This window comes from Rattus norvegicus, chromosome 3 (genome assembly GCF_021556685.1).
Source record: "Rattus norvegicus strain SHRSP/BbbUtx chromosome 3, alternate assembly SHRSP_T2T, whole genome shotgun sequence".
Taxonomy (NCBI): domain Eukaryota; kingdom Metazoa; phylum Chordata; class Mammalia; order Rodentia; family Muridae; genus Rattus; species Rattus norvegicus.
In genome coordinates this window covers 73,412,824-73,434,926 of record NC_141536.1, presented here as the reverse complement: position 1 = coordinate 73,434,926, position 22,103 = coordinate 73,412,824, and the positions used below count along the sequence as shown (strand labels likewise).

The window sequence follows — 22,103 nt, the reverse complement described above, 5'->3', positions numbered from 1 at the left end:
ATTTTTATTTTTTTCCTTTCTAATTTGTATCCTTTTGACCTCTTTTTTTTTTGTCTAATTGCTCTATGATTTCATGTACTATACTGCATAGGTAGGGAAAGAGCGTTAACAGCCTTGTCTAGTCCCTGATTTTAGTGGGATGGCTTCAATTTTTCTCCATTTAGTTTGATGTTGGCTACTGGTTTGCTGTATATTGCTTTCACTATGTTTAGTTATGGACCTTGAATTCCTGATCTTTCCAAGACTTTCATCATGTAGGGGTGCTGAGTTTGTCAAAATGTTATCAGCATCTAATGAAAAGATCATGTGGTTGTTTGTTTGTTTGTTTTTCCCTTTGAGTTTGTTTAGAATTTGAGTTAGCTGTTTGTTTGTGGTCTTTCATGTATTGAGGCCACTCAGAGTTATGAGCTCTCATCTTAGCCCTGATTTCATTATATCTCATAAATTTAGATATGTTGGGCCTTCATTTTCATTACGTTCTAAAAAGTCTTTAATTTCTTTTTTTATTTCTTCCTTGTCCAAGTTGTAATTGAGTAAATTGTGGTTCAGCTTGCATATGTATGGGGGTGTTTTCTGTTATTTTGTTAGTCCATGGTGATCTGATAGAATGCAAGGGATTATTACATTCATTTTTTTTTATCCCTTGAGGTCTTTTTTGTGACTAATGATACGGTCAATTTTGAGAAGGTACCATGAAGTGCTTTGAAGAAGGTAAATGCTTTTGTTTTACGATGAAATGTTCTATAATGTCTGTAAAATTTACGTGGTTCATAACTCCTCTTAGTTTCCCTGTTTCTCTGTTTAGTTTATGTTTCCATGATCTGTAGATTGATGAGAGTGTTATATTGAAGTCTCTTACCATTATTGTGTGTGGTGCAATGTATGCTTTGAGCTTTAGAAAAGTTCTTCTCTGAATGTGGGCCCCCTTGCATTAGGAACGTTGATATTCAGGATTGAGAGTCCATCTTGGTAGGTTTTTCCTTTGATGAGTATAACGTGTCCTTCCTTATCTCGTTTGATAACTTTTGGTTGAAACTGGATTTTATTCGATATTAGAATGGCTAATCCAGCTTATTTCTTGGGATCATTTGCATGGAATTTTTTTTCCAGATTTTAACTATTAGGTAGTTTCTGTCTTTTTCACTGAGGTGTGCTTCCTGTGTGAAGCAAAATTCTTGGTCCTGTTTATATATCCAGTCTGTTAGCCAATGACTTTTTTGGGGGAGGGATTGAGCCTATTGATTTTTAAGAGATATTAAGGAATAGTGATTGTTGTTTAATGTTATTTTTGCTGTTAGATGTGGGAATTATGTTTATGTCACTATCTTCTTCTTCGTTTTCTTCTTTTTTAAACATGAAGATCACTGTGTGCTATTACTAGTGTGTAGTTTCCCTTCTTGGGTTGGAGTTTTCAATCTATTTTTTTGGATATTTCTTTTTTTTTATTTATTTAATACTTAATAATATTTTTGGGTTTCCGGGCAAACATCCCCCTCCCCCCTCCCCTTCCTTAGGGGTGTTCCCCTCCCAACCCCCCCCCATTGCCGCCCTCCCCCCAACAGTCTAGTTCACTGGGGGTTCAGTCTTAGCAGGACCCAGGGCTTCCCCTTCCACTGATGCTCTTACTAGGATATTCATTGCTACCTATGAGGTCAGAGTCCAGGGTCAGTCCATGTATAGTCTTTAGGTAGTGGCTTAGTCCCTGGAAGCTCAGGTTGCTTGGCATTGTTGTACATATGGGGTCTCGAGCCCCTTCAAGCTCTTCCAGTTCTTTCTCTGATTCCTTCAACGGGGGTCCTATTCTCAGTTCAGTGGTTTGCTGCTGGCATTCGCCTCTGTATTTGCTGTATTCTGGCTGTGTCTCTCAGGAGCGATCTACATCCGGCTCCTGTCGGTCTGCACTTCTTTGCTTCATCCATCTTGCCTAATTGGATGGCTGTATATGTATGGGCCACGTGTGGGGCAGGCTCTGAATGGGAATTCCTTCAGTCTCTGTTTTAATCTTTGCCTCTCTCTTCCCTGCCAAGGGTATTCTTGTTCCCCTTTTAGAGAAGGAGTGAAGCATTCACATTTTGATCATCCGTCTTGAGTTTCATTTGTTCTAAGCATCTAAGGTAATTCAAGCATTTGGGCTAATAGCCACTTATCAGTGAGTGCATACCATGTATGTCTTTCTGTGATTGGGTTAGCTCACTCAGGAAGATATCTTCCAGTTCCAACCCTTTGCCTACGAATTTCATAAAGCCGTTGTTTTTGATAGCTGAGTAATATTCCATTGTGTAGATGTACCACATTTTCTGTATCCATTCCTCTGTTGAAGGGCATCTAGGTTCTTTCCAGCTTCTGGCTATTATAAATAAGGCTGCGATGAACATAGTGGAGCACGTGTCTTTTTTATATGTTGGGGCATCTTTTGGGTATATGCCCAAGAGAGGTATAGCTGGATCCTCAGGCAGTTCAATGTCCAATTTTCTGAGGAACCTCCAGACTGATTTCCAGAATGGTTGTACCAGTCTGCAATCCCACCAACAATGGAGGAGTGTTCCTCTTTCTCCACATCCTCGCCAGCATCTGCTGTCACCTGAGTTTTTGATCTTTGCCATTCTCACTGGTGTGAGGGGAAATCTCAGGGTTGTTTTGATTTGCATTTCCCTTATGACTAAAGATGTTGAACATTTCTTTAGGTGTTTCTCAGCCATCGGCATTCCTCAGCTGTGAATTCTTTGTTTAGCTCTGAACCCCATTTTTAATAGGGTTATTTGTCTCCCTGCGGTCTAACTTCTTGAGTTCTTTGTATATTTTGGATATAAAGCCTCTATCTGTTGTAGGATTGGTAAAGATCTTTTCCCAATATGCTGGTTGCCGATTTGTCCTAACCACAGTGTCCTTTGCCTTACAGAAGCTTTGCAGTTTTATGAGATCCCATTTGTCGATTCTTGATCTTAGAGCATAATGGCTGGATTAATGGAAAGACATTGTAAATTTGTTTTTATGTTTTCATGGAATATATTGTTTTCTCCATCTATGATGATTGAGCATTTTGCTGAATATAGTAGCATGGGTTGCCATTTGTGTTTTCTTAGGGTCTGTATGACATCTGACAAGGATCTTCTAGCTTCATAGTCTATTGAGAAATCTGGTATAAATCAAAATCTTGCTTTTCATGCTTGTTGGGATATGCAGTAGTTTCTGTTGTAGGACAGATTGGTTGTCATGTTGTCAAGTAGTCATGGTTTCTGTTGCTTGGGGTCTTGCACTTGCATTTCTCATCTAGTTATCTCTGCTGTTACTTGGTCTTTCTGTCTCATACTGGAACTTGTTACTCCTGTGGACCTGTGAGCCTGGTTGCCTAAGATTTTGGCATGAGAATGCTACTGGCCGACCAGCTTACTGCAGGCAGGTTTTGTATCAGAGGAACGTGGACCCTCTGGGAGTAAATGGAGACATGAAGGGTCCTGTCTCAGGCCACCCTTCTGCTCCCTAGCTCTGTGTACTACTGGCGCCTCTCTCTTTGGATAGTTAGTGGAGCTGATAACTTTAAAAGCCAGGAATACTGATTCTGTATTGTGATTCTTTGATCCTAAACATTCTCCCTAGGTAACAATACAGTTGAACCTATTATTGGATCCTGGTGAGCTGAGCATAAAATACAAGAGAAGAATTATAAATTTCATTTTGTACTCCTCTATTTGTTGTACTCGTTTTCAGGTTTATTACATTCCATCAACTCAGAATTGTCTATTTCATCAATATATAGACTGAGATTTACTTTATTTTATTTTATTTTTCTGGAATATTTTATTTATTTCCATTTCAAATGTTATCCACTTTCATTCCTCTCCCATAACCACTCCCCAGTCCCCCTGCTTCTATGAGGATGTTCCCACTCCCACCCATGTGCTCAAAATTCAACACCCTGGAAATGCCATCTGCTACATTCTGGTGTCTGGAATCATGAATCCCTCCATGTGTATTCAATTGGTTGGTGGTTTAGTCCCTGGGAGTTCTAGTGGTGTCTGTTTGGTTGGTATTGTTGTTCTTCCTATGGGGTTGCAACCCCCGTCAGTTCCTTCAGTCTTTTCTCAAACTCTTCTATTGGGGTCCCATTACTCAGTCCAAATATTACCTGCAACCATCCTCATCTGTATCGTAGGTCTTTGGCAGAACTTCTCAGGAGATATCCATATCTGGCTCCTGACAGCAGGCACTTCTTGGCATTAGGAATAGGGACTGATTTTTGGTGGCTGCATATGACAGTGATCCCCAGGTGGGTATTTTGTTCTCCCTTTCAAGTAGGACTGAAGCATCCACAATTTGTTTTTTCTTTGTGAGCTTCATATGATCTGTGATATTTCCTTTTATGTATTCCAACCTATTGGGCTAATATCTACTTAACAGTGAGGGCATAACATGTATGTTCTTTTGTGAATGCACTACCTCACTCAGGATGATATTTTCTAGGTACATCCAATTGCCTAAGAATTTCATGTAATCACTTTTATTAATTATTTTTATTTGCATTTCAAATGTTATTCCCTTTCCTGGTTTCCTGCCAATAAACCCCATATCCCATCCCCCTACCCCTAATTCTAAAGGGTTGTTCCACCTCCCCTAACACCCCTCCTTCCTACATCCCCATCCTGACATTCCCCCTCACTGGGGGGTCAAGGCTTGGCTGGACCAAAGGCTTCTCCTCCTCACAACAAGGCCATCCTCCGCCAGATGTGCAGCTGGAGATTATTTTCTTCCTTTTTCTAGGGTGTAGTTTCCCTCCTTGTTTGGAGTTTTCCATCTGTTATCCTATATAGGGCTGGATTCATAGAAAGATATTGTATAAATTTGATTTTGTCATGGAACATCTTGGTTTCTCCATCTATGTTAATTGAGAGTTTTGCTGGATATAATAGCCTGGGCTGGCATTTGTGTTCTCTTAGGTTCTCTATGACATCTGCCATAGATCTTCTGACTTTCAAAGTCTCTGGCGAGAACTCTGGTGTAATTCTAGTAAGTCTGCCTTCATATGTTACTTGACTTTTTCCCCTTACTGCTTTTAATATTCTTCCTTTTTTGTGCATTTGGTGTTTTGACTATTATGTGACAGGTTGAATTTCTTTTCTGGCCCAATTGATTTGGAGTTCTTTAGGCTCCTTTTATCTTTATGGGCATCACTTTCTTTAGGCTAGGGAAGTTTTCTTCTATATTTTTGTTGTAGCTATTTACTGGCCCTTTAAGTTGGGAGTCTTCATTCTCTTCTATACCTATTCTACTTAGGTTTGTTTTTCTCATTGTGTCCTGGATTTCCTGGATGTTTTGGGTTAGAATCTTTTTGTGTTTTCCATTATCTTTGATGGCTATGTCAATGTTTTCTATGGAATCTTCTAACCCTAAGATGCTCTCCTTATCTCTTGTATTCTGTTAGTGATGCTTGCATCTCTGACTCCTGATCTCTTTCCTAGGTTTTCTATCTCCAGGCTTGTCTCCCATTGTGATTTATTTATTCCTTCTATTTCAATGTTTAAATTCTGCATTTTTTTCAATTCCTTCACCAGTTGGGTTGTGTTTTCATGTAAGGCTTTAAGGGATTTTTGTGTTTACTCTTTAAGGGCTTCTACTTATTTACTTGCGTTGTCCTGTATTTGTTTAAAGCAGTTATTTATGTCCTTCTTAAAGTCCTCTATCACCATCATGATACATGATTTTCAATCCAAATCTTGCTTTTCCATTGTGTTTGGATATCTAGTATTTGTTTTCTTAGGAGAACTGGGATCTGATGATGTCAAGTAGTCTTGGTTTCTGTTGCTTAGGTTCCTGAGTTTGCCTCTTACCATCGGGTTATCTCTGGTGTTAGCTTGCTATCTTGCTATCTCTGACAGTGGCCTGATCCTCTTGCAAGCCTTTGTGGCAGCACTCCTGTAGACCTGTTTTCTCTCAACCAGATCTTCGAACAGAGAGCTTTGGGACCAGGTCAGCTCTGGGTACAGGCACAAACTGTAAGGGTCCTTCCACAGACAACTCTTGGATCTGTGTCCTGAAGCTTCCAAACAGGTTGCTTAGAGCAGAAGAGTTGGTCTTTCTTCTGTTTTCAGGTGTGTCAGAATTCCTGGAGACTGACTTTCAGCTCTGCGCTCAGTCAGGAAATGCAAGTATCCTTTCCCTGACTGCTCATAGGTTCCTGTGCCTCGAAGGCACAGAGAACACTAGACAGGTTCCTCTTGGACCAGGAACATTAGCCGAAGTAATTGTCTCCTCTGATTTCTCAGGTTTGTCTGTACTTCTGAGAGTCTAGTTCTTTCCCACATGGGATTTGGGTTCAGAGAGCTTTGGGAAAGTTTAAGCTCTGGGCACAGGCAGAAATCGAAGATTCCTGCTGCTGACTACTCCTAGGTTCTTATATCCAGAGTGCATTAGGCAGAATCTTCTTGGTACAGGAATGTAAGGAGAAGAAGCAGTCTTCCGTGAAATCTCAGGATTGTCTGTACTTCTGAGAGTCCAGCTCTCTTCCCTCATGGGATTTTGGTACACAGAGCTCAGCGACTGGTTCAGCATCATCCTCAGGTAGTAACCAGAAGGTTGATGCTGCTGACTGCTGTAATCATTGTTTTTAATAGCTGAATAGTACCCCATTGTGTAAATGCACCACTGTCAATAGGACAAAATGACAACCAACATATTTGGAAAAGGTCTTCGCCAATCCTACATCCAGAGAGATAATCATCCAACATATAACTAGGATTCATGTTCCACTGTGTTCATTTCAGCCGTATTTATAATAGCCTTAACCTGGAAAGAACTGAGATGTCCTTCAACACAGGAATGGATAGACTGAGTTTTTAAATCCTGTTTCATAAAGTCATTCTAATGTAATCTTTGTATTGTAGATACCAATCTTCACTACTCCAGGGAGAACATTTCAATTGCTTTCTTATCATCCTTAATTATCCATAGCTCTTGTTGAGAGGTAGCTATTTATGTTATTTATTCTGCCCATGTTTACATGCCAACTTAGTGTTCAGGCCTTGTGTAGGAGAGCATTTCAAAATTTCCTGTAGTTGTTTATGAGTATTGAGGTCAGGTGGTCCACTTAACACTCCTCCACCCCCATCAGTTTTTGTTATGTATATATCGGTTGTCCATAATTGGCTAATATTTACACAAATATATTGGGGACAATTGAGGGGATCACCTTTTGTGCATTTCAGTAGATATAATATTACAAAGAACCAAAAATCCTTCAGCTTTTCAATATTTCTAGACTCCTTCTGTATACTGTTTCCCAAACCTGAGGTGTGGGAGGGATTTGTAGATGTATCTACTGAGACAAGACTCCACAACTCTGAATTTTGATTGGGAGTAGTTTTCAGTAATCCTCTCTGTATTTTGCAATTTTCTTTTCGACAGGTAAAGACTACATTTACTTGTGTATTTAAAGAGAAATTCAGATTATTTTTAGGGAGTAAGCTCTTTTATTTAAGTAATAGTTGCAGGTTCTTCTCAGTATCTATGACTTTACTGAGTAGTAAGCCCAAGTTTTTTTGGTAGTATACAACAACTTCTTCTTATGAAAGGTGTATTATGTCCAATTAGAGAGCTGTTTCTTAGTGCCATTGTGTATCTGGCAGTACTATACCCTGTACATTTTTGAGTCTTGCTAGTCACTGAGTCACTGGTGCAATTTATTGGTATTGTGGCTGAGTAGTAGGGTTGGGTGCTTCTTTTTTTGAATGTTTGCTTTGTTCCCTCTGGCACTAGAAAAGCTATTTCTCAGGAAGGGAGCATTCAGGTCGGAACATGCCCAGGCATCTCTGTTCACTCTTTGTAAAGTGCATGGTCTCTTCTTCAATTGGCAATTGCTTCTGGGACAACCCTTCACAGAAGGAGAAGAAGAGTAAACAATATTTGCTTGCAACAGAGGGTGATAGAGTATAACTGACCTGACTGTAGAAGGAAAGTCTATTAGCATTCCGGACAGTAATATTGATGAGAGAGAGAGGAGAGAGGAGAAAAACAACTAAGTGAGAAAGAAGATTAAAACATACAAGCATCTACCTCTAAAAGCATCAAAATTTTTTTCAATAAAATAAGAGTCCAAAACAATAATCAGTTTAAAAATTCAAATAGAATATTGTTTGTTAGTTCTATGCCATAAGAACTGGAATGGATTAATTTTCAGCTCTATATTTTCAGGTCTGTCTTGTATGAAGTGATTTTCTTAAATGAATAGTTTTAGTGTCTTGAACCTAACAAAGGTTTCCTCTAAAAGCATAAAATTATTATTTTTCATTTGTTTTCCACAGTTGGAGTATATATGATTTGAGGAACACTATGTTATAATTTAGTTAAAATTGTCACCTTATAAGATTTATTTAGCTATATTATTAGAATATAAAACATTACTAAAAGCATTTCTATAAAAATAATATCAGTCTATTTAATTTCTGAATTATACGGAAATATTTTATCATCATGTAGAAAACAAAATTAAAATTTTAAGATTCTATAATAGTTTGGAATTTTAATGTGCTTTGAAGTCACCCTTCTATCACCCCAAAAAATTTAATATGAAAAACATTATTCATTCTCAATTGAATAGTACATTTTCATTTTGGTACTTCCTATTTCCACCTACCCTACTCTTTTTGAATGAGCAGTTGATATTCAATAATTAAATATTGTTTTCAGAGACACTCTTTTTTACTATATGAATTTGTGTAACATACTAAAAGTTAACTGTTTCTCTTCTGAAAAATCTCTTTTGACACCAAACCTTTTTTATAGCCTTTTTCATCTCTGTATTTCTTAAAGTATATATAAGGGGATTGAACATAGGAGCAATGATTGTATAAAATAGAGCGAAGATTTTGTCCTCAGGGAAAGTAGTAGGAGGTCTAAGGTAAGCAAAGATGGAAGGTCCAAAGAATAAAATGACCACAGTGATATGGGATCCACATGTAGAAAGAGCTTTGTGTCTTTGTTCCGCAGAGTAATTCCTTAATGTGAACAGTATAACCACATATGAACCAAATAAGAGAACAAAGGTTACCAAAGCTATCAGTCCTGAATTGGCAACAACGAGCATACCAGCAATGGTGGTGTCAGTACAGGCAACTTTCAGCAAAGGGAAAATGTCACAGTAGTAGTGGTCTATTTCATTGGGGCCACAGAAGGGCAAGCAGATTAGCAAACAAAACTGAGAAAAGGAGTGTGCAGCCCCACCAACCCAAGAGACCAAGATCAAGACATGGCATTTGCTTCTGCTCATGATGAGCATGTAGTGGAGAGGCTTGCAGATGGCCACACAACGGTCAAAGGCCATGGCTGCTAGGATTAAGACTTCAATAATGCCAAAAAAGTGCATGGCAAAGACCTGTAGCATACAGTTTGTATAAGAGATATATTTTCTTCTCACAAGCAGATCTCCAATCAGTTTGGGTGTCACACAGGAGGTATAGCAAATGTCCATAGAAGATAAATGACTGAGAAAATAGTACATGGGTTGGTTAAAAAGAGAACTGCATCTGACAGAGATAAGGATCACCAGATTCCCAGACAAGATGGCAAGGTAACAGAAGGAGAAGAACAGGAAGCAAAACACTTCAATGTTCTGCTTAGAAGACAGTCCAATGAGAAGAAATTCTGATATGTTCCTCTTGCATTCCATTTATTGTACTCTGTAGAGAAATAGTTATCTATGGAAAAGAGAAATTCAGAAGCAACAATTCAACTGGATCACTGAACCATGTAAACAAGAATGATAAATCATCGATAATTCCAAACAAAGCATACAAGGCAATCAGTTCAAAAATTAATTATTTTGTTGCTGTTAAATCATATTTTTGTGTAATAGCTTATATTATTTTGTTAAATATTCTAATCATTGATAACATAAAATGTTTTAAAATTTAAAAATAAGTTAAAATTACTGAACTCTTTCAATTGTATTATTTTTATTCATAATAATATGAAACAGTTATAATCAGTTAATACTATGTAGAGAATTTATTTCCTTTATTATTTAACTTATATAGTTTATACACATAAAAATTTTACTTTACAGATCATTTTCTTCTCAGAACATATAATAAAAATTTAATTTTCAATAGATATTTTTATTGCATATTCTATCATTAAAATAAGGATGTATATGATTGGTATATGTTGAAAACATAAAATAATGAGAAATTGATTTATAGTTTACAAAAATGTACTGTGCTGGCTATGTAACGAGATCATTTAAAGTTTTTTAAATATGATGATGATTACTAATTTTTTTTCAATAGCAACCAGACAGCTTTTTATTTTGCTCAGTAATGAAACTAATAAAAATTTCCTACAATCAGAAAAACCATAAAGAAGCCTTGTAAAGTAATTATGTATTTAAAACTAAACAAACTTCAAATTCAGTGTTGTCAAGATTGTTTTAAGCTCTACTAAATATAAAAAAGATAAGGTGAGATGTATGCTAGAATTTTGGCTTTTTTTATTTTTTTTTCTTTATTAACTTCAGTATTTCTTATTTACATTTGGATTGTTATTCCTTTTCCCGATTTTCCAGGGCCAACATCCCCCTAGCCCCTACCCCTCCTATTCTATATTGGTTAGGGTTAGGGTTATGAGGATGCTTGCAGCTAATCATTGGACTGAATAAGGAGACCCCAATGTAGAAGTTAGAGAAAAGACTGAAGGAGCTGATGGGGCTTGCAATCCCACAGGAAGAGCAACGATATTAATCAACCAGACCACACCAGAGGTCCCAGGGACTAAACAATCAACCAATGAGTACACATTGGAGGACCAATGACCCCAGCCACATATGTAGCAGAGGATGGCATTGTCCAGCATCAATAGGAGGAAAAGGTCTTAGTTCTGTGAAAGCCTGTTTCCCCAGAGAAGGGGAATGCCAGGGCATTGAAATGGTGGGAGAATGTGGGTGACAGTGGGAATATCCTCTTAGAAGTAAGGGGAGAGGCTATTGGAGAGGGGTGATAGGGGATAACATTTGGAATGTAAATACATACAGTTTCCAAGAATAATGTTTTTAAAAAACATACATTTAGTAACAAAAAAGTGCATCGCATATTATTGTACCAAGTCAGCTAAAATTACTATTACTCTGTAAACATGGTAGATTACATATCCTGGTTATGTAATTAAAAGTTCTTAATTTTTTAATGAAATGAGTATAGTGTGGGAAATAGACATCCCAAGCAAATTTTTCTCAAAATAATATTTCATAAAATAAAAAGCACTTATTTAGAAAGCACTAGAAAATAAAAACATATCATGTGCGTACCTAAGGAACCTGGAATGAATGATATGCACAAGAAATATTGGTTTTACTTCAAAAATTCAGTCTATTGTAAAGCAACAGCTCAGGATTCCATATTTGATAAGAAACACGCTCACTCCTATTTACTAATCCATGTCACACTGGATGAGCCACGAAACATCATAAGACATAGACACAAGGCCTAATGATCTGGGTGATTGTGATTGATAGTTCATGCTTTCTGTGAAAACCCCTGAAGGAATGACATAAAGGATGACACACCTACATTATCCCACAGTCATCTCTTGTCATACACTTTGAGAGGCTCTTGCCAATTTGAGGTTTAATTCAAGAATCATGTTAGTGAGAAGTTCAGTGATTGAAACGGATTAGTCAAATAAAGGCAGTCATACACCATAGACACAGGAATTGGATGATAGATGCTTTGTGTTTGTTATAAACAGCCACATCTATCTTGGCTTTCTCATGTCTACTTTTAGGTAAGAACATTTCAATCAATCAACTGTTGCTATTGCAACATCTGCATGCATTGCTTATGATAGAACAGCATTGGTTTTTCAAAAGCTGGAGATGTACTTCAGGGAAAGAATGTGTGCCTTTCATGTGCAGGTTCCTGAGTTCAGTTCACAGCACTTAGAAAGAAAATGACTAAGTAAATGGACACAATTAGGATTCTTGCAAATGTTCATCTCTTATCATTTTTTATCTTTTTTGTCATACTTCTTTAGATATGTGATGCCCCAAAATAGGGATTTAAAGTAGTTTTAAGGTGACTGTACATAGATAAATGTATTATTTGCCAGAGTCTTGGTCCTCATAGTTAATATATATATTTACAATTATAAATATTTAATTATTTCTTGATAAACTTAAAATACAGGATTATAAATTTATTGCATTTTGTATTTATTAAATGGAAAACCTACTACAATTATGAAACCCAACTATCAATATAAGGTTAAATTTTATAACCTTATAAAGTTCTAATTTTACAAAACTAATTATTCCCACATATATCTGAAAATATACATTGGTAATATAATTATATTGAAAATTGGGGGGTTGGGGATTTAGCTCAGTGGTAGAGCGCTTGCCTAGGAAGCGCAAGGCCCTTGGTTCGGTCCCCAGCTCCAAAATAAAGAACCAAAAAAAAAAAAAAAAAGAAAAAAGAAAATTGGTTTAGAAAGTTAAAAGAAATAACAATATAATCTGTGTATTACCTAAATATATTTTGCTTGTGATTTTAATGGTTATATTAATTTTATGTATCTACAATCTAACTCTTTATATATAATACAATTATATACAATATATTATACAATATATATATAATACAATTTATATATATATATATATATATATATTTCACATTGATGTACTGTGCTATGCTTTGGAAGAGTTGGGTGTGAAACTGTGTCTGCATTGACTGAAAACTAGACTGTGGGATTTCAGTGATGTGACTTTAAACAGACAGGGGTCATGTTATATATAGCTTCTCCTGTTTGTGGATCATCAATACACCAATATTACAACTTCCTTTTTTTTCAAACTGTGTACTGTTAAAAATACATTCATAGTGTATTGTGTTGTTTTACTGTATTTATTCTTTACTCTCTAAAATTATTACATTAAATTTTCCAATTATTCATAAAAAAGAAAAAGAAATAGCCTAATTTTGCCCAAAATGTGGTTTACCAGATTCAGTAATGAGTAACTGAATAAAAGCAAAATTATACAATCTAACTTCAAATGTTACTCATGACATGAATCTAAATTTGCATATACATTTCAAAAATATCAAGTTTAATGACTAACAAACCATTTTTCATTTGAGTCTCGAGGATATACAAATCATACTTCAATGTGGCATCATGTGCAGGAGTATTTGGACAATACAAAAGAAACTCAGTGTTACTGAACATTTTCTTTCCACTACCTTTATTTTGTCATTTATTTTATCCCATTGGTCTTATGGTCATTTTTACTTATGTCGCTGTGTATGTATGTGTTTCTTGTTTCATTTTGTTTCATTTTCATATTTGTTTGTTACTTTAATGAAAGAGAGAGAGAAAAAGAATATAGAGTTGTGTGTGAGAGAGATAAAGAAGATCTGTGAAGAATTAGAGGAAGGGAAAAAGTGCTCAATACATAAATGCTTTTCAATGAAATTTACCACATATATGTATATAAATATCATCATTTCCTCTTAGGAAAATACATGTCAGATGTGTAGAGGTGAATAAAATTACCATGAATGTAACATGAAGGGCGAGACTGGATTACAATACACTACATCATCAGAATTTATGTGAATAAGCATTTGTATAAGAAATACTTAATAAGAAATTGTATAATTTTTCTGCCTTAGAATTGTTACACTCTTGGAATGCCAGAAAGCATAGCAATGTGGAAAGAGTCATGAAAGAGGAATGTTAGAAAGGATTCAAATTACGTTGTTTTTGACAAAGCCAAGTATAAGAACAGAAAGGAATGAGACATTTGCCCCACATGTGGCCCATACATATTCAGACACCCATTTAGATAAGATGGATGAAGTGCAGGCCGACAGGAACCGGATGTAGATCTCTCCTGAGAGACACAGCCAGAATACAGCAAATACAGAGGCGAATGCCAGCAGCAAACCACTGAACTGAGAATAGGACCCCCGCTGAAGGAATCAGAGAAAGAACTGGAAGAGCTTGAAGGGGCTCGAGACCCCTTATGAACAACAATGCCAAGCAACCAGAGCTTCCAGGGACTAAGCCACTACCCAAAGACTATACATGGACTGACCCTGGACTCTGACCTCATAGGTAGCAATGAATATCCTAGTAAGAGCACCAGTGGAAGGGGAAGCCCTTGGTCCTGCCAAGACTGAACATCTAGTGAACGTGATTGTTGAGGGGATGGTGGTAATGGGGGGAGGATGGGGAGGGGAACACCCATCTAAAAGGGGAGGGGGAAGGTTTAGGGGGATGTTGGCTCCGAAACCGGGAAGGGGAATAACAACCGAAATGTAAATAAGAAATACTCAAGTCAATAAAAATAAAAAAAAGAAATATATGAATGTGTTATAAGAATTGATGTTGGAAATATGGAATAATCAAATAAAGTAAAGCAAATTACTCCTTTTCTGGTAGTGAGTTTTGTATATCAACGAATTACAAAAAAACTTTCCAAGTACTGTTTATCTGCCTCATGTAATTCTTGTAGATTAATATTTACCACCAGGGTAAGTAAGAGAGTTTGAACTTCATCTTTTTCAATCTTTATTTTTTATGTTTTACATAAAACTGTCACCATAAAAAGTCAGATATTTTTAGATTGTTAAGATAGCAGATTCATGCAATGTGAACTTGAATAGTATGTTTATCATATATACATACACATATATATCATGTTTATATACTTCACCTTATACTGCTATGCATGAGTTACTTGTATGATTACAAGTATATGTATGATTATATTGAATTTCTGTACTCACCAAAGTTATTCTCAATAGCATAAGATCCTCGGATTTTCCATGTTTGATTTTCTTATCAATTAGACTACAAAAAATGTTTTATATATGGAAGTAATAGGTACCCATGAAGCAACCTTATGCAAACTGCAGACAGAGGAGCTTCAACCGCATATATTATTGATCTCTTATTATATACACTTTCTTTGAATAATTACTAAAATGTCACAAAATCAGACATAATATCACATTCAACATAATTCAAAACAGTACAATAATTTTATATTAAGTCAGAAATCTGAATATGCATGAATGGTGATAGCTTGAGTGGCAATATAAAAGTAATTTGATGATATAGTTATATAACTGTAAAATAGCAAAACTCAGTAAGATTTTTAGCTTTAATATTTTATAATTTTGTAATGGTCTTTTGGAAAAATGAGACCTTTGCCTTAGTGAGATTTTTGTAGATGCCTGAAATTATGAACACTGAAGTTTGAGTGTATTATCTTAAAATAATGTTGAAAATACATATTGAAAAAAATACTGAAGTATATTATTATTTAAGTTTCTGCTCAAATTCTGATGACAATACCTGATCGAGAATCCTTAAAAATAGCAAATGTAATTGTCAAAAGATATGTTGATGTTACAGTAAAAGTTGTAAGAAGCTTTACCTGTTAATGAATTGTGGATGTTCTTTTGTTCCTCAAACACTTATCTTCTTCAGTTGTTCAGCTTGCTGATCTTGCTCTCATAGATACATTTGAAATAAAACATTATAAACTAGAAGAGATGAAATTTCACAAAAATATCAAGGCTGCCTTCTTCCTGTACAAAATGAAAATGTCACCATGGTGTAATGAAAGTGATGTTTTTGTGCCTTTTGATTTACACTGCAATACTTATCGAATATATAAAAAATGATGTAACTTTTAATTGATGACAGATTTTTGAATGTACGCTTAATGGACTCCAAGATGAAAACTATGTGCGAAAAAGTATCATGCATTTATGTGTGCTAAGTATTAGGATTCTTATGTCTAAAGAAAATGAATCAAATAAAACAGAATAGATCATGATATCTTCATTTAAACTCCTGTGTTATCTGTTTCCTCAAGAGCCTGCCAAAAATGATGTTCACAATGCAAAAGTAATGAGAAACCATTTATTACTCAATCCTCTCGTGAATTTTATGGCTAAAATGTACTTTCAATTTTTTTTAGTAGCCACTCTCTGAGCATTGTTTCTCTAGAGACCAGTACTATTTTTAAATCTAGAGAGGCTTAAGAAATTCTTCTTTGGTTAATTTCCTCCTCTATAAAACACTAATTTTTATTAGTTGTTATAAAAGGAAATAAACTGTTCTTCATTCTCTGAATAATTTTTTTGGTAAATAACAATAGAACAGAGATAAGAAGATATGCGCATTGTATCAAAAGACTTTGCTATTCTGGCTGATAAATAAAACTATAACTTTGTGAAAGGTGGTACACAATCAAAGATAAAGAAGAAAAATCTTAGTAATAACAATTGAAAGATAAAGAGCAAAATCAGTACATAAAAATATACTATATATTACATATCCATTTAATTATATACATTTACATACATATATACATATGTGTTTGTATAATATCTATTCATACATCTACATAAAGTTATGAAAATGTATGGGTACATATGGTATAGCTATGTTTTCAGTTCAAATGTTCTTAAAAACATGATCTTCTACTTCATGATTAACTAAGTCAGTAGTAGAACAGAGCTAATATCTATAAAACCCTGTGCCAAAAGTAATCCCTTAATATTGGGAAGAATTTTTTTCAGAGGCAAAACATTATATCTTGTGATAATCTGATGTAATGTGTGGTTTTCTCACATGAGAGAAATTCCTTAAAATTTAGAATAAATCCTTCAATAACTAAAGGAATTACCTGTAAACAGCCAATTTCACTAGGCTCATCCTTCCTCAGGCAGGTACAATAAAAATGACTTCTGATTCAGACTTTCAACCTAGTTAGGTTGCTTACAGTAGGTTTTCACCTGACTAGAAAATAAAATTTAGTCAAGCTTCTTTGAAGAATATAATTAAAACAAAGCTACTCTAAGAGTAGAGACATAGTGAACTTCTTGGAAGAGACTCAGTCCAATTGAGCTACCTGTAAATGACATTTTCCAAACTGTGGATCCGATTGCAAATTGTGAAATGTGGATAAGATTTCAAAATTCAGATGCCTACATCCATGATGTGTTGGAATTGTGGTAATACAGCTGTCTTTGAATCATTTTTGTTTGTGTAAATAATACCGTTACCATATCTTAGTAAGTAACCTCAGTAAAACTTTCATGGTATTCTTACATCTTATAACAGATTTTTTTCCAAATTAAAATGTTCCATTTTGGAGGAAAACATGTTAAGTTCCAGGGTCTTAAAGGGTAAGTAAAATAGTTTTATAATTTAATACAGATTGTTGAAATGGACGCTGAAATGGAGGTAAGAGTATAGTCCAGTGGTAAGATTGTAAAAGTACAGAATGCCAAAAGTGAGGTGAAATAGCAAAATAATGCAGAAGAGATTAACATGCAGAAACAATATATTCAGGGGAAAATCACTACCTTCAGGAAATGCTAGTACTAACCAAATCCACCAGGAACCTCACTTCCAAATCATGTTTACACTGTAAGGACTTCTAAACGACACTCTCAGACAAACTTCACTATCTGAAAGAACCTGAAGACTGGCCAACCACCTGAAAGAGGCTCAAATCAACTGAGCAAGCTGCCTGGAAAATAGAATCTAATGTACTGAGATGCCTATAGATTGTGTAGTGTGCCCCTTTCTAGCTATCTGAGCTACTACAATGCTGTTTTGGGAGATTGGTCTGAAATTTTCTTTCTTTATTGGGTTTTTGTATGGTTTAGGTATAAGAACAATTGTGGCTTCATAAAAGGAATGGGGTAGTGCTCTATCTGTTCCTATTATGTGGAATAGTTTGGGCAGTATTGGTATGAGGTCATCTATGAAGGTCTGATAGAATTCTGCACTACACCCATCTGTTCCTGGGCTCTTTTTACTTGGAAGTCTCTTACTAGTGATTCTATTTTTTTTTTGAGTTATCAGGTTGTTTAGATGGTTTATCTGATTCTGAATTAATTTTGATATCTGGTATTTGTCAAAAAAAATGTCCATTTCATCAAGATTTTCCAGTTTTGTTGAATACAATCTTTTTTAGTAGGATGATTTTTTTTAATTTCCTCATATTCTATGGTCATTTTTTCCTTTTCATTTCTGATTTTTGATAATTTGGAGTGTCTCTCTATCATCTGGTTAGGATGGCTAAGGGTTTATCTGTCTGGTTGACTTTATGAAAGAAACAGCTCCTGGCTTTGCTGATTGTTTGTATAGTCCTATTTGTTTCTACTTAATTGATTTCAGCCCTGAATTTGATTATTTCCCTACTTCTACTCTTCTTGGCTGTATTTGTTTCTTTTTGTTTGAGAACTTAGGGATGTGCTGTAAACAGCTAATGTATGCTTTCTCCTGTTTCTTTTTGGAGGCACTCAGAGCTTTGAGTTTTCCTCTTAGCACTACTTTCATTGTGTCCCAAACATTTGGGTATGCTCTGCATTAATTTTCATTAAATTCAAAAAGTCTTTGATTTCTTTTTTTTATTTATTCCTTGAACAAATTATCATTGAGTAGAGCATTGTTAATTTTCCATGTATACTTGAGCTTTCTTTCCTTTTTCTTGTTATTGAAGACCAGCCTTAGTCTGTGGTAATCTGATAGGATGCATGGGATTATTGCAATCATCTTGTATTTGTTGAGGTTTGTTAGCGACAAATTATATGGTCAATTTTACAGAAGGTTTTGTGAGGTGCTGAGAAGAATGTATATTCTTTTATTTTAGGATAAAATGTTCTATAAATATCTGTTAAGTCCATTTGGTTCATAACTTCTGTTAGTTTCTCTACATGTCTGTTGAATTTCGATTTCCAAGTTCAGCCCATTGATGAGAGTGGGGTGTTGTAATTTCCTACTATTATCGTGTAAGGTACAATGTGTGATTTGACCTTTAGTAAGGTTTCTTTTATGATGTAAGTGCACTTGTATTTGGAGCATAGATATTTATGAATGAGAGTTCATCTTGGTGGATTTTTTTCTTTGAAGTGTCCTTACTTATTTTTTGATAACGTTTCTTTGAAAGTCAATTTTATTCGATATTTGAATGGCTACCTCATCTTGGTTCTTTGGATGATTTGATTTGAAAGTTGTTTTCCAACCTTTTACTCTCAGATAATGTCTGTCTTTGTCTCTGAGGTATGTTTCACGTATGCAGCAAAATGCTGGGTCCTCTTTATCTATCCACTCTGTTAGTCTATGCCTTTTTTTTTTTTTAGGGAATTGAGACCACTGATGTTAAGAGATATCAAGGAACAGTGATTGTTTCTTCCTGTCATTTTTGTTTTAAGAGATCTAATTAAGTTTTTTTTTCTCTCTTCTTATGGTGTTTTTGCAAGAAGATTACTTTCTTGATTTTTCTAAAGTGTATTTTCCTGCCTTGTGTTGGAGTTTTCTATCTATTATCCTTTGTAGAGCTGGATTTATAGAAATATATTGTGTAAATTTGGTTTTGTTATGGAATATCTTGGTTTTCCCATCTATGTTAATTGAGAGTTTTGCTGAATATAGTAGCCTGTGCTGGCCTTTGTATTCTCTTAGGGTCTGTTTGATATCTGCCCAGGATCTTCTGGCTTGCATAGTCTCTCGTGAGGAGTCTCGTTTAATTCTTATAGGTCTGCCTTTATATGTTACTTGACAATTTTCCCTCAATCCATTTAAAATTCTTCCTTTGTTGTTCATTTGGTGTTTTGACTATTATGTGACAGGAAGAATTTCTTTTCTGTTCCAATCTATTTGGAGTCCTAAAGCTTCTTGTATGTTTATGGGCATCTCTATCTCAAGGTTAGGTAAGTTTTCCTCTATAATTTTGTTGAAGATATTTACTGGCCCTTTAAGCTAGGAATCTTTACTCTTTTCTTTACTTTTTTTTCCTTAGGTTTGTTCTTCTCATTGTGTCCTAGATATCTTTGATGTTTTAGGCTAGGAGCTTTCTGTATTTTAAATTGTCTTTGATGGTTGTGTCAATGTATTCTATGGTATCTTCTGTCTCCAAGATTCTCTCTTCTATCTCTTGTATTCTGTTTGAGATGCTTACATCTATGACTCCTGATCTCTTAACTAGATTTTGTATCTCAAGGACTGTCTCCTCTTTTGCTTCCTTTATTGTTTCTATTTTCGTTTTTCAATTCTGGATGGTTTTGTCCATTTTCTTCACGTCTTTAGTTGGGTTTTCCTGTGATTCTTTAAGGGATTCTTAACAGGATTTTTGCATTTCCCCTTAAAGTTTTCTATTTGTTTACTTGTGTTGTCCTGTATTTCTTTAAAGGAGTTATTTATATCCTTCTTTAAGTTTTCCATCATCATATAGTGTGATTTTAAGTCTAAGTCTCGCTTTTCTGGTGTGCCTGTATATCCAGTATTTGGTTTGGTGGGAGAACTGGGCTCTGATTATGCCAAGTAGTCTTGGTTTCTGTTGCTTAAGTTCTTGCGCTTGCCTCTTGTCATCAGTTTGTCTCTGTTGTTAGCTTGTCTTGCTGCCTCTGAAAGTGTATTGGCCCTCCTGTAGGCCTGTGTTTCAGGTCTCCTGTAGACCTGTTTTCTTTCAGCCAGATCTGGGAACAGAGAGCTCTGCTATCAGACATGTAGCCACTCCTAGTGACTGATTGGCTTTCAACTCGGTGCAGGACCTGCCCTGACTGCTCCTAGGTACCTGTGCCTAGAAGGCAAGGATGGCACTAAGTCTGAGTTCATCAGAATGTCCACACATCTGACGGTCCAACTCTCTTCCCCATGGCATTTGTTCTCCCCTGTGGATCTGTTCAATTCCAGCCACAGGCAGAAACCAGTAGGTTCCTGCAACTGACTTCTCCTATATTCCTGTATTCAGAGTCATTACGCACTTTCTTCTTGGGCCAGGAATGTGGGCAAATGTGGGCAGAAGTAGCAATCTGTCCTGGGGTCTCCGGATTATCCTTTCGTCTGGAGTTCAACTCTCTCCCGATGGGATTTGGGTACTTGGAGCTCTGGGATTGGTTCAGTTCAGTTCCAGACACAGACAGAAACCAGAAGTATCCTATCCCAGATGATTTCTGCCTCGGTGTGTCCTTGGGCCACCATGAAGGTTGCATGGAGCAAAAAAGTTTTACCTTGGCTCTCAGGTATGTAGGCACTCCTGGCAACTGGCTTTCAGGTCTGGGTGCGATTAGAAACCCAGCCCGAAGGGTCCTGCACCTGACTGCTCCTAATACAGTTTTCTTTAAATCATTTCTGATCCTATCAGTAATCTGTTACCCATATTACAGTAAGTGACCTCAATAAAACTAATTCATATATCATGTTGGACATTGGTGCTATCCATATTTTACTCTGTCATTGATTCCTTATGTAGGATTAGAAGAGATTTGTTCAAATCTCCCCAAGAATATTGCATACAACATTTAAGTTGTTCATATTGAATATTTTCCCCAGAAATTTCTGACACACACACACACACACACACACACACACACACACACACACACACACACACACGGAGAGAGAGAGAGAGAGAGAGAGAGAGAGAGAGAGAGATTTTATTGTAAACATTGACATAATGATATAATGATTATACAATAATAATGGTATATTACCCATAATATCTGGTTTGTTACATGGAGATAGATGTAAAAGTTGAAATTGTATATTTTAAACTGTAAATGTTAATCCCGGAGCCAGTTGTCCCAGCCTACAGGGTAGTCAACGAGGGTTCAGAGGGTACTTTGAAAAGAACGGGGGACAAGAGATGTGAAGAAGGATGCCAAGATAAGAGTCTGATCAAAGCAACAATTTTATTTTTTCCCAAGTTTAAATTTATAGCATAACAGGGTAACAGAGAGGGGGCAAGTGGTAACTATTTAAGCAGGCCAAGGACATAGCTCTCTTGTGGTCAGCAGATGTCAACATGATGTTGGTTTTTCAGAATAGTTACAGGTTTTTCATATTATTAGTCAGCAGGATGTTGGTTTTTCAGAAAGGATACAGGTTTGTCAAATCATTAATCAGCAGGATGTTGGTTTTTCAGAAAGGCTACAGGTCATATCATTGGGCACCCTAATTTCAGATGTATATCTCCGCAAGGTCACAACTTTGTAATATTTTTATTCATCCTGACCACCAGATTTGTATTAGTATTCCGCAGCTGGCTGGGGATTTTCCATGAACCCAGTCATATTTAACTCTAAGTATAC

The 22,103-nt window shown here is 35.9% G+C and overlaps 1 protein-coding gene across 1 annotated transcript; it reads right to left on the bottom strand.

Annotated features, from left to right (window-relative positions):
* Nucleotides 1-8,716: 8,716 nt before the first annotated feature.
* Nucleotides 8,717-9,658, bottom strand: Or4p22 (olfactory receptor family 4 subfamily P member 22). The gene has a single exon (NM_001000340.1). It carries the CDS (start codon nucleotides 9,656-9,658, stop codon nucleotides 8,717-8,719), a length of 942 nt encoding a protein of 313 aa, NP_001000340.1.
* Nucleotides 9,659-22,103: the final 12,445 nt, after the last annotated feature.

What these genes read in the sequence shown, in the direction of transcription:
- Or4p22 (NM_001000340.1), bottom strand. Translation starts at nt 9,658, where the DNA reads ATGGAATGCAAGAGGAACATATCAGAATTTCTTCTCATTGGACTGTCT.